Source organism: Ornithorhynchus anatinus, chromosome 5 (assembly GCF_004115215.2).
Source record: "Ornithorhynchus anatinus isolate Pmale09 chromosome 5, mOrnAna1.pri.v4, whole genome shotgun sequence".
Taxonomy (NCBI): domain Eukaryota; kingdom Metazoa; phylum Chordata; class Mammalia; order Monotremata; family Ornithorhynchidae; genus Ornithorhynchus; species Ornithorhynchus anatinus.
The window spans coordinates 3,862,225-3,877,929 of NC_041732.1; the positions used below are offsets into that span (position 1 = coordinate 3,862,225).

The following is a 15,705-nucleotide window of genomic DNA, read 5'->3' on the forward strand; positions in this document are numbered from 1 at the left end:
GTAAGCACTTTACAAATACCATTAAAAAAATAAAAATTAAAAAAGAAGAGGAAGGAGGGCATGGAAATGGATGGGGTCAGGGCTGTCCAAGGACAAGTTCTATTTCCTACACAAGTAACAGACAGTGAAAACTCATGTGCATCCTCGTATGTGCCGGGGAGGGAGACGGGAAGAACGGCACGGCAGAAGAGAGGGACGTAACAGGGAACAGTAGTGGTCAGGGATGGGATTCAAAGCCTTTAACATCGTGCGGGAATTTCGTCTTCAATCCTTCCCTCGTAACACAGGACAGGCAATGGTAGTGCTTGGATCCCGCTTACGTTACTGGTTACCGGGCAGAGTCTCCTCCACAGCAAACCGAAGGCTTGATGAGACTCTTTGCCCTAGTGGGATACGGGGGATGGGGAGAATAATAATGATGGTATTTTTAAGCGCTTACTATTAATAATTATTATTATTGTTATTATGGTATTTGTTAAGCACTAAACTATGTGCCAGGCACTGTACTAAGCGCTGGAGTGGATACATTCCAAACAGTACAGTGCTCTGCACATAGTAAGCGCTCAATAAATACTATTGAATGAATACAAGTCGATCTAGTTGTTCACAGTCCCTGTCCCAAATGGGGCTCACAGTCTCAATCCCCATTTTACAGTTGAGGTAACTGAAGCCCAGAGAAGTGAAGTGACTTACCCAAGGTCACACAGCAGACGAGTGGCAGAACCAGTATTAGAACTCATGACCTTCTGACTCCCAGGCCCATGCTCTATCGACTACGCCATGCTGTTTCTCTATAATAATTGTATTTGTTAAGTGCTTACTATGTGCCAAGCACTGTTCTAAGCACTGGCATAGATACAAGGTTAACAGGTTGTCCCACTTCGGGCTGACTGTCTTAAACCCCATTTTACAGATGAGTTAACTGAGGCACAGAAAAGTTAAATGACTTACCCAAAATCACCCAGCTAACAAGTGGCAATGAGTCAGGATTAAAACCCTCGACCTCTGACTCCCAAACCCATCCTCTTCCCACTAAGCCATGCTGGGAATAAGTAATAATAATAATGTTGGTATCTGTTAAGTGCTTACTACATGCAGAGCACTGTTCTAAGCGCTGGGGTAGATACAGGGTAATCAGGTTGTCCCACATGAGGCTCACGGTTAATCCCCATTTTACAGCTGAGGTAACTGAGGCACAGAGAAGTGAAGTGACTTGCCCATAGTCACCCAGCTGACAAGTGACAATAAGGGGAGGGGAATGAGGCGAGGGGAATGAGGGAGGGGAAAAATGGGGGCAGAGGAGGGGAAGGAGAGGAGGAGGTGGTTGTAGGGAAGGATGGGAGTAGCCGACTCCCTCCGGATACACAAACACACACATCACACACACAACACATTCCCACCGGCCCCTGACCTGCAATGGTCTGCTCAGCCGCGGCCTCTCGCAGGTGTGGCAGGGCGGGGAGGGGGGTTTTAAGATGCGGGGAGGTTCGACGACGCTCGGGGGGTGGGTAGGGGATGAGGGCGGGGTAGGCCGTGGTGGCGGCGGCGGCGGCGGCGACAGGGAGGATCGCGACCGTTCGTCTCGCGACTCTGGCTCCGAAGCCCCGGCCTCAGCCCCCGGGCCCCGCCCGGAGGGATTATTATAGGAGGGTCGCTTAGCTCGGACCTCCTTCCACCGGCACCTAAGGCCACCCCCTGATGCCCCAAGTCCCTCCAGCAGACTCTGCCCACTCACTCCCTCGACATGGGTCCGAGGGGGGAGGGGGGCATTAAAGGTTGGGCTGAGAAATGACCCAAGTTGAGGGGGTCGGGGCGGGAGGTGACCTCAGGGGAGGCATTTGGGACTCTGAACTGGAGCGCTAGAAGTTCCTGTCTAGCTACCAGGCCTGGTTGAGCAAGTCACTTAACTTCTCTGAGCCTCAATTCCCTCATCTGTAAAATGGGGATTGAGACTGAGAACCCCATGTGGGGACAAGGAACTGTGTCCAGCCCAATTTGTTTGTATCCACCCCAGCGCTTAGTACAGTGCCTGGCACCTAGTAAGCGCTTAATAAATACTATCATTATTATTATTATTATTAGTCTCAATCTCCATTCCCTTACTCGCCTTGCGACCGCGGGAGGAAGAGGAGGCCGGGCCCGCTTGGCCACTAGGGAGGGAAACCGAGGCTGGAGGTGGACAGCAGAGGGGGGAGGATCCGAGAGAGGAGGGTTGGGGATGGTGGGAGAAAGAGCCAGGAGTGGAGGAGACTCGGAGCTGCCCGCAAACAATCACTCCACACGACCAGCTGCTACAGAAAGCCACCTAAGTGTGTTTATTATCTTCGAGAGCAGAGGGGGTGGGGGTTCGAGGCCCGGAAGGGAGTCGGGGGAACTGGCCGGGGGGCTCCGGCTCATTCTTCGGGCACCGGTTCCTTGATGCCCTGCACCTTCTCCAGCAGGTTGCTCCACTGGGTCTGGACGTCTTGGACGAGAGGCTGGAACCAGCTCCTCAACTGCTCCTGTATCTTCTCCAGCTGCTCACGCACCTCGTTGGCTTGCTGCTCCACCTTCTCCTTCATCTCCTCCAGCTTCTCCTTCAGGTCGTCCAGTTTGTCCCGGGTGTCCTCGCCCGCCTTCATCAGCCGCCCCCTGACCTGGCCCTGCAGCTCCTGAATCTTCTCCTTCACCTGCTCCCCGTAGCCCTGCACCTTCGAGCCCAGATCTTTGACCTGCTGACTGACCAGTTCTCCCATCACCTGAACCCGCTCCTGGCCCTTGGCTTGGATCCGCTGACCGATGGGCTCCAGTCGCTCCCGGAAGACTCCGACCCCCCGCTCCATCCCCTCCCGGGCCCCGGTGCCGTAGACGGTGATGCGGCGTCGGAGCTCCTCGGCGTCCTTGGTGATGCGTTTGCGGAGCTTGCGGAGCTGGGAGGCGGTGCGGCTGCGGAGCTCCTCCACGTTCTGACCCACCATGGCCTGGATCTCCGTCTCGTACTGGGTCACCCGCTCCTTGGCCTCCTGCAGGTCTCCCTGGAGCCGGTCCACCACGGCCGTCAGCTCCTTGTGGACGCGGGCCCGGGTGTCTTCCACTGCCGGCTCCAGCTGCTCCTTCAAGGCGTTGAACTCGGTTGCCGTATCTTCCAAGAGCGAGCTGAGGGGAGGAAAGGAGGAGGAGGGGGCGGTCAATGCCACCTGCGCCCTCCAGGACCAGCAGTCTTCCCCGGCTCCTGGACGGGACGCCCCCCACCCCCCACCACTCACTTGATCTCCTTGTTGATCTGAGAGTTAACGGCCTTGTCGTGCATGTCGTATGCCATGTTCTGGACCTGGACCACGTAGCTCCAGAAGCGCTCCACCGTCTCCTCCCATGGCTGCTGAGTGTTCCCAGCCCCAAGCCCCAGATCCTGATCCAGAGGGAGAGGATCTGCCTGGCAGCCTGAAGGCCAGAGGGACAGGAGGGGTCACTCCCAACAGGGAGAGTGGAGGGGGAGAGGAGAGGGACAAGGCGTGGGAACGAGGGTGGTCATGGAAGGGCCGGGCTGAAACTGGGGCCACAGGGGCGTTGTGAGGTGCCACACTGTGTAACCTCTCAGAAAAGCCTGGGGGGAGAGGGCACAGAGCGGTGGTCATAGTGGGAGGTGGGTGGGGGCGACGGGGTTGGAATGGGGGACGGGGGTGGTGGCAGGATTATGGTGGATTGGGGGGGTCACTCTGGGGAGGGGCAAGGATAGAGGGGTCATCGGGGGCGATGGAGGGGTGATGTCCCCACATACCTGCCAGGAGGGCCACAGCGAATAACGCCCACAGGAGTTTCATGGCTGAACCTGATTGGTCTGTGAGGAAGAAAGAGGATTGAACTAATTGTCCCCCCAACCTCCAGGCTCCCAGCTCCTTACCTCTTCTCCCCCTCCATTGTCTCCCAACCCCTTATCTCCCCGCCTTATCGCCTCCATTGTATGCGGGGGACAGTGGGGGGGGGTGTCGGAGTAATTCGAGGGTCTCTTCTTCATCCCCTCCCCCAAATCACACACACCTTTAGCCGGCCTCTGCCCAGGCATCCCATCCAGCTTCCCCTTCACCTCTGTCCCCCCCCGCCAGGATCCGGGGTCGGCCTCCCCCTTCCCCATAGCCCCTAGATTCCCCAGATGTCCCCGAGGCGCTCTCTGCACTTTGGGGGGACGCCCCCCGGCTTTAGCCCTCTCCCCTTCTTTCCTCCGGTCCCTCTGGTCGCGATCTGAGCTTCTATCCAGCTTCTGTCACCTGTCTGTCCTGGCCTCTGATCCTCCTTGCTCTTGGTCGCAACCTCGCTGTGTTCTTGCTCCACAGGTCTGAGCCCCCGTTTCTCCATCCTCCCGCCAAGCCCCTTCCCCTCCCGTCCAAAGATCCCCCATCCTCACCTCGGCCAGACGTCCCGGGGCTCCGCTGAGAAAGTGCTGATCCAAGTCTCGTTCGACCTAGTTATAGAGTTGCCCTCCTCGGAGGGGAGGGCGGGGGCGGGGCCCCACTGGCCGAAGAAAAGTCACGAGATGGGCACTGCCCCCCCTGCCCCCTCCCCCCTTTCCGGAACTTAACCCTTCTGGATCTGGACGGGGTGCCCGGATCCTGGGGGTGGAGTTCCAGAGAGGCAGGATAGCGAGGGGGAGTCTCAGAGATGGGGGATTTAGGGGTGGGGGGCGGAAGTCAGAGCGAGGATCCCCCATGGGCGGCCTTGATCCAGCCAAGTCTGGATCCCGCAGGGTCGCCAAGACCGTGGGAGAAGTTTTGGTGCCGGGATGCCTGGTCTCCCGGGAAGGGTTGGGGGGAGGGCGGAGTTCAAGGTCCTTCCCGGAGCAGGGCGGAGAAGGGCCGACCTCTCACCCCATAACCGGGCCTGACCCCAAGCGGGCCTCTCATGGGACTGGTGGGGCTGGTGGGACCACAAACCCTCCTCATGCCCACCCAACCCCGACCCCGTGTTCCCCCAGGGCAGAGTCCAGCCATGAGTCCTGGTTGGGAGAAGGATTTGTCTAGAACAAAGGCTCGGGCCGGAAAGGGAGTTGGGGGGGGGGGGGGCAGGGTGCACATCTAGGCCCCTCATGGGACTGATGGGACCCTCCTCATGCCCCCCCTCCCCACACCCCGTGTTTGCCTGGGTCAGAGTCCAGGGATGAACCCTGGTTGGGAGGGGAAGGATTTAACTAGAACAAAGGCTTTTGGGGGAGGGGGGACAGGAGCAGAACACCTGGGTCTCTCATGGGACTGATTGATCCACAAACCCTTCTCATGCCCATCCAACCCCATCCCATGTTTGCCTGGGTCAGAGTCCTGGTTGGGAGGGGAAGGATTTATCTAAAACAAAGTCTTTTTTGTTTGGGGCAGGGGGCAGAACACACCTGGGTCCCAAAGCAGGAAAGGAGGGTAGACCCACCAGGGAAAGACCCCAGGGTCACCCAAGCAAAGGGATAGGGCAGCTGAAGGGGTTAAGAAGCTTGGGGGGGGGGTCTGAGGGCCAACACCTCCCCACCCCAGCTCCACCCTCAACACTGACCCCTCCCCAGAGGGCAGCCCAGACCACAGGAACTGAAAGGAGACAGCTAGGATGCACGCCCCCCCCCCCCCCCCCCCCCCCCCGAACCCGCAGGGAAAGTGCTTTCCCCGTCTAAGTCACTCCATGCTGACTCCAGAGCCCAAGTTGCAGTGCTAAACTGGGACCCAGGCATCCGGCCCCTCACCACCCCCACGCTTCCTCTCCTTGCAGTCACTACAAGGGCCAAAGACCCTCTGATGATCAGTCAGGCCAGGATCCAGCACGGCCTTTGCTCTCTCATCTGGCTCAGAGTCCGGCCTGTTTTGCCCTCTCACTCCCCTGCCTCCAGCCCCCACTGGGGCAGGGGACATAGCCTAGGGAGCAGGCCCTGGGGTCAGTCCATCAACATCCCCCCATCCCCACCCCACCCTCCCCAGGCAAAGACATAAACACGTCCAGCGCCCATCCCTTTTTTTCCATGTATTTTGTGGGTTTTTTTCTGTAAAATCTTCCCCTTTCATTGTCATAACTTATAAACATGATTTACACCGAGAGGACGGGGAGGAGAGGGCGGACAGGGGACAGACACACAGACACAGGCGGGGAGGGGTCAGACCCCTCGGGCTTGGGGGAGGTTGTGGGACCCAGAGCAGAGACTCCCCTTCATAGGTCCCACCCCCCCTACACCCCGCCTGGGCGCCCCTCCCCCACTCCCTGAGGAGGGAGCAAGAGACCAACAGGCCGAGGCCTAGGTTGTTCTGAGGGAGCCCCCAAGGGTGGAAATCTCCTCCCTCTGGGCAGGAAGGGCTGCCCCTTCCCCCAGCTCTCCGAGGGTCCTCTCCCGGGCCCCCCTGCCGGCTCCCTAAGACCCTCCCCCGGCTAAGGACGGGGTGGCCCGGGGCGCACGAGGTGGGCAGGTGGCGGTGGGATCAGCCGATGGTGAGGCCAAAGCCGCACTGGAACTTGTTCTTGCGGTGATTGAGGAACGCTCCCAGGGCCAGTGTGAGAGGCAGAGGCAAAAGCTTCTTCTCCAGTGTCGCGCCCACGATCCAGTTGCTGTCCACAGAGCCTGTGGTGAGAGGAGGCCCGGGGAGAGAGCGAGTGAGAAGACACAGTCAGAGTAGGAAAAAGACGCAGGCAGAGAAGATACGGCGTAAGCACTACGGAGAGGGGGGCCGTGGCTGGCGGTGGGGAAACAGGGTTGGGTGGAAAGCAGCATGGTGGGGTGGATTGAGCACGGACCCTGGAATCAGGAGGACCTGGGTTCTAATCCCAGCTCCGCCACTTGTCTGCTATGTGACCTTGACTCTATCTATTTTGATAGTATTGAAGCCTGTCTACTTGTTTTGTTTTGTTGTCTGACTCCCCCCTTCTAGACTGTGAGCCTGTTGTTGGGTAGGGATGGTCTCTATCTGTTGCCAAATGGTACATTCCAAGCGCTTAATACAGTGCTCTGCACACAGTAAGCACTCAATAAATACAATTGAATGAATGAGTGAACTTCTACATGCCTTTTACCTCATCTGTAAAATGGGGATTGCGACTGTGGGCCCCAGGTGGACAGGGACCGGGTCCCACCTTATTTACCCCAGTGCTTAGTACAGTGCATGGCATATAGTAAGCGCTTAATGAATACAGTTACTATTATTATTAGGTGGGGGGTTGGGAAAGAACCTTTGAAGAGCAGGTTAGCCTTGGGCAGGTCCAGCTGGTAGCCGAAGGAGACGCTGGTGTCCTGCATGCGGGTGCTTGCTTCAAACTCCACTCCGACTTGCAGCTGGGGGTTGCAGAGAGGGAAGTGTCAACCTACAGCCTTCCTGCTCACCCAGCCCTGGAGACCTGAGCCAGGGTGTGCCAGGACCACCCTGACAGCTCCCCACCCCCACCGCCTCCAACGCCTTCTCCCCAACCAGGACCCCCACCCCCCACCTCTGCCCACAGTGACACCCCCACCACCCCCCAATCCCGGGTTTCTCCCAGACAACCACACACGCACCTGGTCGTTTGCTTTGTGGTAGTACGTGGCGTGGGCTCCAGCCTGTCCCACGGTTAATGTCGCCAGCCAGTTAGCAGCTGGGGAGAGGTTGGAGATAAGAGGAAGGGAGATCGGTCTCCGCCCCCCACCCCCTCAGCCCCTACTACCCATCAGGGACTCAACTGTGTGGCCTGCTCGACTCCTCTTCCCCTCCCGAGACGTGGAAGTCCCCAGCCACCCTAGTTCAGCACCCATTCCCAACCCGGGCTCTCCGCAGGACCCTAGGCATCCTGTCGGCCCAGCTCCATACCTGTATACTTGCCAGCCAAGGACATGAAAACTCCATACCTGTATACTTGCCAGCCAAGGACATGACGGTTCCCTCCTCCCCCGGCCGACGGTGGTAGACCAACTCCCCTCCGAGCGCCAGGCAAGGAGTGATACTCTGGAGATAATGGGCCACCAGGATCCCTGCAGGGGGAAGGGAGGAGGTCCCAGGATAGGTCATGGCAGGGGGCAGGGGGACAGAGGGTAGCCCAGACCCCCTGCCTCTAGTCCCCTCTGTGTAACACCACCACCCCAATCCCCTAACAATAAGTCTGGCATTCATTAAGCGCATTTTACAGAGAAGCAGTGTGATCTAATGGAAATAGCAGGGAGCTGGGTTCTAATCTCAGAGCATAACAATGATATTTGTTGAGCACTTACTAGGTGCCAGGCCCTGGGGCAGATACAAGGTAATCAGGTGACCAGGCTCTGCCAGGGTTTGTTTTTTTTGAAAGGAATTTGTTGAGCACTTACTAGGTGCAAGATGCTGAACTAAGCGCTGGGGTAGATACAAGCTAATCAGGTTGGTCACAGTTCCTATCCCACAAAGGGCTCATGGTCTTAATCCCCATTTTAAAGATGAGGTAACTGAAACCCAGAGAAATTAAGTGACTGGCCAATGGTCATATCGCAGACAAGTGGCAGAGTTCATGATTGGAACCAAGGTCCTTCTGACTTCCAGCTCTATCCATTAGGCCACACATGTACCTGGGCAAGTAACTGACAGAAACTGAGGCACAGACATCTATAAACTGGGGATACGCCTGCTGTCCCTCCTCTCCTTAAACTGTGAGCTCCATGTGGGACATGGATTGTGACCAATCTTATCTTGTATCTACCCCAGCACTTACTTGGCATAAACTAAGCACTTAAATACTACAATTATTATTAGGTACCAAAACAGTATGCTCAGTGCAGCAACAGACACAGGATAATCCAATCAGACAGGGTCTGTCTCACTCAGTTTAAAAAGAAAGGAAGAGAAAATATCTTGTCCCCATTTCACAAATGAGCAGCATGGTGCAGTGGAAAGAGTATGGGCCTGGAAGTCAGAGGACGTGGATTCTAATCTCAGCTCTACCACGTGTCTGCTGTGTGACCTTGAGCAAGTCACCTCCCTGTGCCTCAGTTACCTCATCTGTAAAATCCATTTATTAATTCAATAGTATTTACTGAGCGCTTACTGTGTGCAGAGCACGGTACTAAGCGCTTGGAAGGTACAATTCGGCAACAGATAGAGACAATCCCTTCCCAACAACAGGTTCACAGTCTAGAAGAAAGAATTAGATCCAGGGAAGAACCACAGATTGAAGTAACTTGATTACCTTGCATCTACCTCAGTGCTTGAAACAGTGTTCGACGCACATCAAGTGCTAACAAATACCATGATTATTACAATGAAAACCAGCATGGCCTACGGCAAGAGCCCGGGCTCGGGAGTCAGACGATGTGGGTTCTAATCCCAGCTGCGTCACTTGTCTGCTGTATCACCTTGGGCAAGTCACTTCACTGGGCCTCAGTTCCCTCACCTGTAAAATGGGGATGAAGACTGTGAGCCCCACGATGGACAACCTGATTACCTTGTATCTAACTCCAGCACTTAGAACCGTGCTTGGCACATAGTAAGTGCTTAACAAATACTATAATAATGATTATTATATGAAGAAACCCAAAACCTGGTAGGATAAGGAACCTGCCCCAAACCACACCGCAGGGCCAGTGGTAGAGCTGGGATTAGAACCTTCTCTTTCCACTGGGTTACGCTGCCTCCCAGTGGTTTTCCTCACCACATTTCTCCACTCTCCTTGTCAGTGGGGGAAGGAGGAGTGAATCCGACAGAGAGCCAGAGCCCGGCATTTCAGTGGGACATCCAATGAAGGGCAGCTAAGAGGATGGAGGGATGGAGGGAGTGAAGGGGCAGGTTGGATGGACAGATAATGTTGGTATTTGTTAAGCGCTTACTATGTGCAGAGCACTGTTCTAAGCGCTGGGGTAGATATAGGGTAATCAGGTTGTCCCATGTGAGGCTCACAGTCTTAGTCCCCATTTTGGAGATGAGGTAACTAAGGCACGGAGAAGTTAAGTGACTTGCCCACAGTCCCACAGCTGACAAGTGGCAGAGCCGGGATTCAAACCCTTGACCTCTGTCTCCCGAGCCCGGGCTCTTTCCACTGAGCCATGCTGCTTCTCTAAGAAAGGACGGAGGTGAAGGGAAGAGAGGTCTCAGCCCTCACTCCCTCTTTGGCACTCTTCAAAGTCTTACTGAAAGCACATCTCCTTCAAGAGAAACCCCCCTTTCCTCTTCCTCCCACGCCCTTCTGCGTCACCCTGACTTGCTGGTTTTTGTTCATCCCTCTTCCCTGCCCCACAGTACTTATGTTCCCATCCATAATTGACTTATTTATAGTAATGTCTCTCTCCCCCACCCCAGACTGTAAATTCGTTGTGGGCAGGGAATGTGTCTGCTTGTTGTTGTACTGTATTCTCCCAAGCGCTTAGTACAGTGCTCTGCACACAGTAAGCACTCAATAAACATGACTGAATGAATGAATACTTGGTCAGAGAAGAAGTGGGGCCTAATGGAAAGAAACCAGGCCAGGGAGTCAGAGGAACTGAGTTGTATTCCTGCCTCTACCACTTTCTTGCTGTGTGACTTCGGGCAAATCACTCAACTTTTTGTGCCTCACCTTCCTCATCTGTAAAATGGGGATTAAAAGTCTTATTTCCCGTCTGCTTAGACTGGGAAGCCCACTAGGGACAAGAACCATGTCTGATCTGTCTTCTAACTAGAACAGTGCTTGGCGTATAGTAAGTGCTTAATAAAACCTACACTATTAGTTCCATGGGGGGAACTGTCAGGCACTGCAGAATGGGGGCAGATGCAGGGGTCTCCCTGGCCATTCTACACATTCAGAGTTACCCAGCAGGACCCCCCAAAATCTGACTCAAGCTGTAGACTTTAGGGTCATCTCTCTTGACTTGTAAGTTCGTGGTGGGGAGGGAATGTTTCTATCAACTCTGTTGTACTGTACTCTCCCAAGCTCTTAAAAAAGCACTTAATCCCGGCTCCACCACTTGTCTGCCGTGTGAAGTCACTTCACTTCTCTGGGACTCAGTTACCTCATCTGTAAAATGGAGATTGAGACTACGAGTTCCACGTGGGACAGGGACTGTGTCCAACCTGATTTGCTTGAATCCACTCCAGTACTAAGTACAATACCTGGTACATAGTGTTTAATACTACAATTATTATTACTACAGTGTTCTGCACAAAGTAAGCTTTCAATAAATACCACTGACTGATCAAGCTCTTAGATAAACACACACATATTCATAGATGGATAGAACCAGTCAGATAGAAAAAGACACAGTCCAGCTGGGGAGAGAAGGAGAAAGGGACACAGAGAGAAAGAGAGAGAGAGAGCACACGCACATATGTGTATATGTACACTAGTGTGTGGGTAGGTTGGGGCAGGCAGGGGCACACAGGACCGGACCCTCACCTGAGCCCACCAGCACATCGGGGTTCCCCAGGGTCACAGCCGCCGTGAAGTCGGAGCCCCGGTATTCCCCATCCACTTGCCAGTTTACGAACTTGGACTGTTGGGTCTGAAGGGAGAAGGCAATGGCTGACCTTGGCGCATGGCAGGGGCGCAAGGGGGAACCCGGTAGGCCGGCGGGGAGAGGTCACTCACCTGGACGGCCATCTTAGAGCGCAGCCCGGCCCCCAACTGGTGAATGACCTGGGCGTTGAGGCTCCCGCTATTGTCCATGTCACCCACCAACACTGGGAATGCCTGCAGAGGGGACAGGGGCTGGTGATCAACGGGACTGAGGAGCACAGACACCCATCCCTTTGGATACCCAAGGGGCAGAAGGGAGGTCTGGGGGCGGGAGAGGGTGGGGATCAAGGGGTCAGATCCCTGGGAAGAAGGGTCTCTCACCTCCGTGGGACTGAGCTGCTTGGTCCCCACATACGTGACCCCAAAATGATAGTTGGAGTCGCCGACGGTGCTGAGAGCTACTGTGTGGTTCACCTGGTGACAGAAAGGCAGATCAGGTTTGGCGAGGCCCCGTGCTCTTTCCTAGGTCTTGACTGTGAGCTCGCTGTGGGTAGGAATGTGTCTGTTTTCTGTTGCACTGTATTCACCCAAGCACTTAGTACAGTGCTTGGCACACAATAAGCGCCCAATAAATACAATTGAATGAATGGGAGGGGGAAGGATTCCCACACATTTCCCTTTCTGAACTCTAAAGTGCATTCCATCAGGAAGCCTTCGTGGGTGAGCCAGGAGTTCAGGGGACCTCCTCCACCTGAAAACTGTCCGGGAGTCCACCCGTGGGCTGGCAAACGCAGGAAGTTCACCTGCAACAGCTCGGCCCCCATCTCCCCTTAGCGTGGGAGGACCCCCTTGTAGGATGGGGACCGTGTCACAAGCCCGGCCCCCATCTCCCCTTAGCGTGGGAGGACCCCTTGTGGGATGGGGACCTTGTGGGCTGGGGACCGTGTCCGACGCGATGATCCTCTTTCTACCCCAGTGCTGAGCAGATAAAACAGTTACCATTACTAGATGGCTCTCCCCCAGTGTCCATCCCTCAACTACAAAGGCTGGTGACACGGAGGTTGGGATACAGAAGGGTCATCCTCAGTGGGGAGAACTCTCACCTGGAAGTGGTTACTGAGGCCTTTGTTGACTGTGAGTTTCACGCCTTCCATCTGCACCGGGAAGAGATCTGAAGCAAAGGGGAGGGTTGTGGCTGCTGGACCCCAGCCGGTCCCTCCTGTCCCCCACCCTGTCCCCCATCTTGACATGGGCTGACTGTCCGAGGCCCCCTCCCCACCAGGTCCTTCCCTCCTCTCTCTCCCTCTGAGTCTCTCTCTGCAGATCCATCCCTCCCCGAGTCCCCTCACCCTTGCACTTGCGGTGACACTCCTCGAAGGTCCCCGGGTTGGGCAGGGCCCCGCACTCCCGCTCGCCATCGGCGCTGCCCGGGGGCCGTTCCCCGGGGGGACCCGGGCTCAGGCCGCTCACCGGGGGCAGCGTGAAGCCCGGCGGCACCGATACCAGCCCGGGCCCTGCGGTGGCAGGAGGAGGAGGAGGGGAGCTGGCGGCCATCACGTTGCCCATGGTCACCTAGAGGGGGAGGGAGGAATCGGGGTCAAGAATCAGGAGGTCGTGGGGAGGGCAGATACAAATGATGGTGAAATGGGGGTGTCGGGGGGGTCATTGGGGAGGTCAAAGTTCAAGAAATTCTGGGGGGGCGGGGTCACAGATCCTCATCTGTAAAATGGGGATGAAAACTGGGAGCCCCACGTGGGACAATCTGATCACCTTGAATCCCCCCAGCGCTTAGAACAGTGTTTTGCATTCATTCATTCAGTAGTATTTGAGCGCATACTGTGTGCAGAGCACTGTACTAAGCGCTTGGAAGGGACAAATCGGTAACTTTGCACACAGTAAGCGCTTATCAAATACCATCAGCATTATGATGATGATGATTATTAAACCTCAGAAGAGGGGTCATCGAAATGAGGAGTCCAGTCCCGGGTGAGGAAGGGACCTGGGATGAAGAATTTGGGGTGGGGGGGTGGGGTTCCTCCGACAGCCCACGTGACCCTCGAAGGTTGGGGGGCTCCACGTGACCCTTGACCCCTTTGAGTCCACGTGACCCCCCCTTGCTCCCCGAGGAGGGGAAGCATTGCAGGCCCCCGTCACGTGACCCTCCCACCCCGGTCCCGGTCCGGGTCCCGCTGCCCGTCCCGCGCTCACTGCTCGGCTACGGCTCCTCCCGGCCTCTTCGCTCCGCTCCGCTCCCACCCCGTGCGGGAGGCGCAACCGACCCCGCTGGCGGCCGCAGCCCCGCGCCCATTGGCCCGCCCTGCGGCCGCGCCCGCCCCCTCTGGCGGCCCTCATTGGTCCGCTCCCCATAAGCCCCGCCCACAGAAGGCCTTCCGCCGCTCCCATTGGACGAGAGCCTGAGCGGCGTACCGCCCCCGAAGGCCTTCCCCATTGGTCCACTCCTTCCGGCGTCTCTCCTCCCCGTCGGCCTGGGTTCCGCTCTGTCATTGGCCGGCTCCCATTCGGGAGCTGGAAGCATCTGGTCTTCGATTGGCTGGAGGGGAGGGGACGGCGACGGCATTGACGTCACCCAGGCCAAACTCCTCCCCGAGCAGCACGGTGCTGCACGCCTATTGGCGGAGACTCCGGGGTCAAAGGGCAGGAGCTTAGCTAGGTTGAGGAGCAGGGCCCGTCAGTAGCGGGAGACGGGCAAGGTCAGCCCCGGCTTCCCAGAAGGCAGCGCGGTGATGGGGCGGCCGGCGACCCGTAGATTCTCCTCCTTCCCTCCTTTAACGGAAATATTTTTTCCCCTCCCGCCTTTTGAGTCAACCAGTTACCCATAGTGCTCCACTGAAAAATGGGCTGCCTTTACCCCTTGTCCATTCCTGCCCATCCACACTCGTTGCTGCAATCATAATTGGGGTGTTTGTTAAGAGAAGCAGCGTGGCTCAGTGGCAAGAGCCCGGGCTTGGGAGTCAGAGGTCATGGGTTCGAATCCCGGCTCTGCCCTTTGTCGGCAGTGTGACTGTGGGCATGTCACTTCACTTCTCTGGGCCTCAGTTCCCTCATCTGGAAAATGGGGATTAACTGTGAGGCTCACGAGGGACAACCTGATTACCCTGTATCTACCCCAGCGCTTAGAACAGTGCTCTGCACACAGCGAACGCTTAACAAATATGTGCCAGACACTGTACCAAGCACTGACGATGATGATGATGGTATTTGTTAGGCGCTTACTATGTGCAAAGCACTGTTCTAAGTACTAGGGAGGATACAAGGTAATCAGGTTGTCCCATGTGACAGTCTTAATCCCCATTTTAAAGATGGGGTGACTGAGGCACAGAGAGGTTAAATGACCTGCCCAAAGTCACACAGCTGACAAGTGGCAGATCCGGGGTTTGAACCCATGACCTCTGACTCCCAAGCCTGGGCTCTTTCCACTGAACCACACTGCTTCTCACTGGGTTGGATGCAAGCAAATCGGGTTGGACACAGTCCCAGTGCCATGTGGAGCTCACCATCTCAATCCCCATTTTACAGATGAAGTAACTGAGGCACAGAGAAGTATGTGCTAAGCACTTGGGTAGGCACAAAATAAAAAGATGGGGCACAGTCCCCGACCCACATGAGACTCACAGTCCAAGTAGGATGAAATAGGATTGCTCGTTTTATAGATGAGGGAACAGGCCTAAAGAAGTTAAATGACTTACCCAAGTTCACACACAGCAGACAAGTGCAGAGGGGGGATTAGAACCCAGGTCCTCTGACTCCCCGGCCTGTGCTCATTCCACCAGGCCAGGCAGCAAAAGCAAGCACTGGGGAAGAAATACATGGATGAAGTACTAACGCATTGCTTGGCCCCATTTCCTGGCCTGCTTGGCCCCATTCCCTGGCCCGGAGGGATTCAGACTAGAACAAGGTGGGGAGGGGAGGTAAGAAGAATGAACAACCACTGACTGCCGGGGAGGTGAGAATGAACAACCACTGAATGACAGGGAGGTGAGAAGAATGAACAACCACTGACCGAACAATCACTGACTGACTGAACAACCACTGACTGAACAACCGCTGACTGAACAACCACTGACGGGGAGATGAGAAGAATGAACAACCACTGATGCTTCCAGGGGACTAGGGACAAGTGGCCAGTCTGCCATTTAGGAAAATAATCCAGGCTGCAGAAGGAAGTGTGGGCTGGAAAGCAGGGAGACCAGCAAGGGTGTTCATGGTAATCAAACCCCTTCAAGTGTCAGAACCAGAGCAGGGAGACAATGAGACCCTGCCTGTGTTTTTAATTTTATGAAGGCCCTCTAGGCTGCAAGCTCACTGTGGGCAGGGAACATGTCTACCATC

General features: G+C 55.9%; 2 protein-coding genes across 2 annotated transcripts; both read right to left on the reverse strand.

Annotated features, from left to right (window-relative positions):
• Positions 1 to 2,289: 2,289 nt before the first annotated feature.
• Positions 2,290 to 4,476, reverse strand: APOE (apolipoprotein E). The gene is made up of 4 exons (XM_029066682.1): positions 4,382 to 4,476; positions 3,758 to 3,817; positions 3,246 to 3,420; positions 2,290 to 3,135 (listed from the first exon to the last, which is right to left on the reverse strand). Exons 2-4 carry the CDS (start codon positions 3,798 to 3,800, stop codon positions 2,394 to 2,396), a joined length of 960 nt encoding a protein of 319 aa, XP_028922515.1. The 5' UTR covers positions 3,801 to 3,817; positions 4,382 to 4,476; the 3' UTR covers positions 2,290 to 2,393.
• Positions 4,477 to 5,955: 1,479 nt separating this feature from the next.
• On the reverse strand, positions 5,956 to 13,643 carry TOMM40 (translocase of outer mitochondrial membrane 40). The gene is made up of 10 exons (XM_029064394.1): positions 13,564 to 13,643; positions 12,705 to 12,927; positions 12,459 to 12,526; positions 11,737 to 11,829; positions 11,488 to 11,589; positions 11,296 to 11,401; positions 7,814 to 7,936; positions 7,487 to 7,563; positions 7,165 to 7,267; positions 5,956 to 6,559 (listed from the first exon to the last, which is right to left on the reverse strand). Exons 2-10 carry the CDS (start codon positions 12,919 to 12,921, stop codon positions 6,420 to 6,422), a joined length of 1,029 nt encoding a protein of 342 aa, XP_028920227.1. The 5' UTR covers positions 12,922 to 12,927; positions 13,564 to 13,643; the 3' UTR covers positions 5,956 to 6,419.
• Positions 13,644 to 15,705: the final 2,062 nt, after the last annotated feature.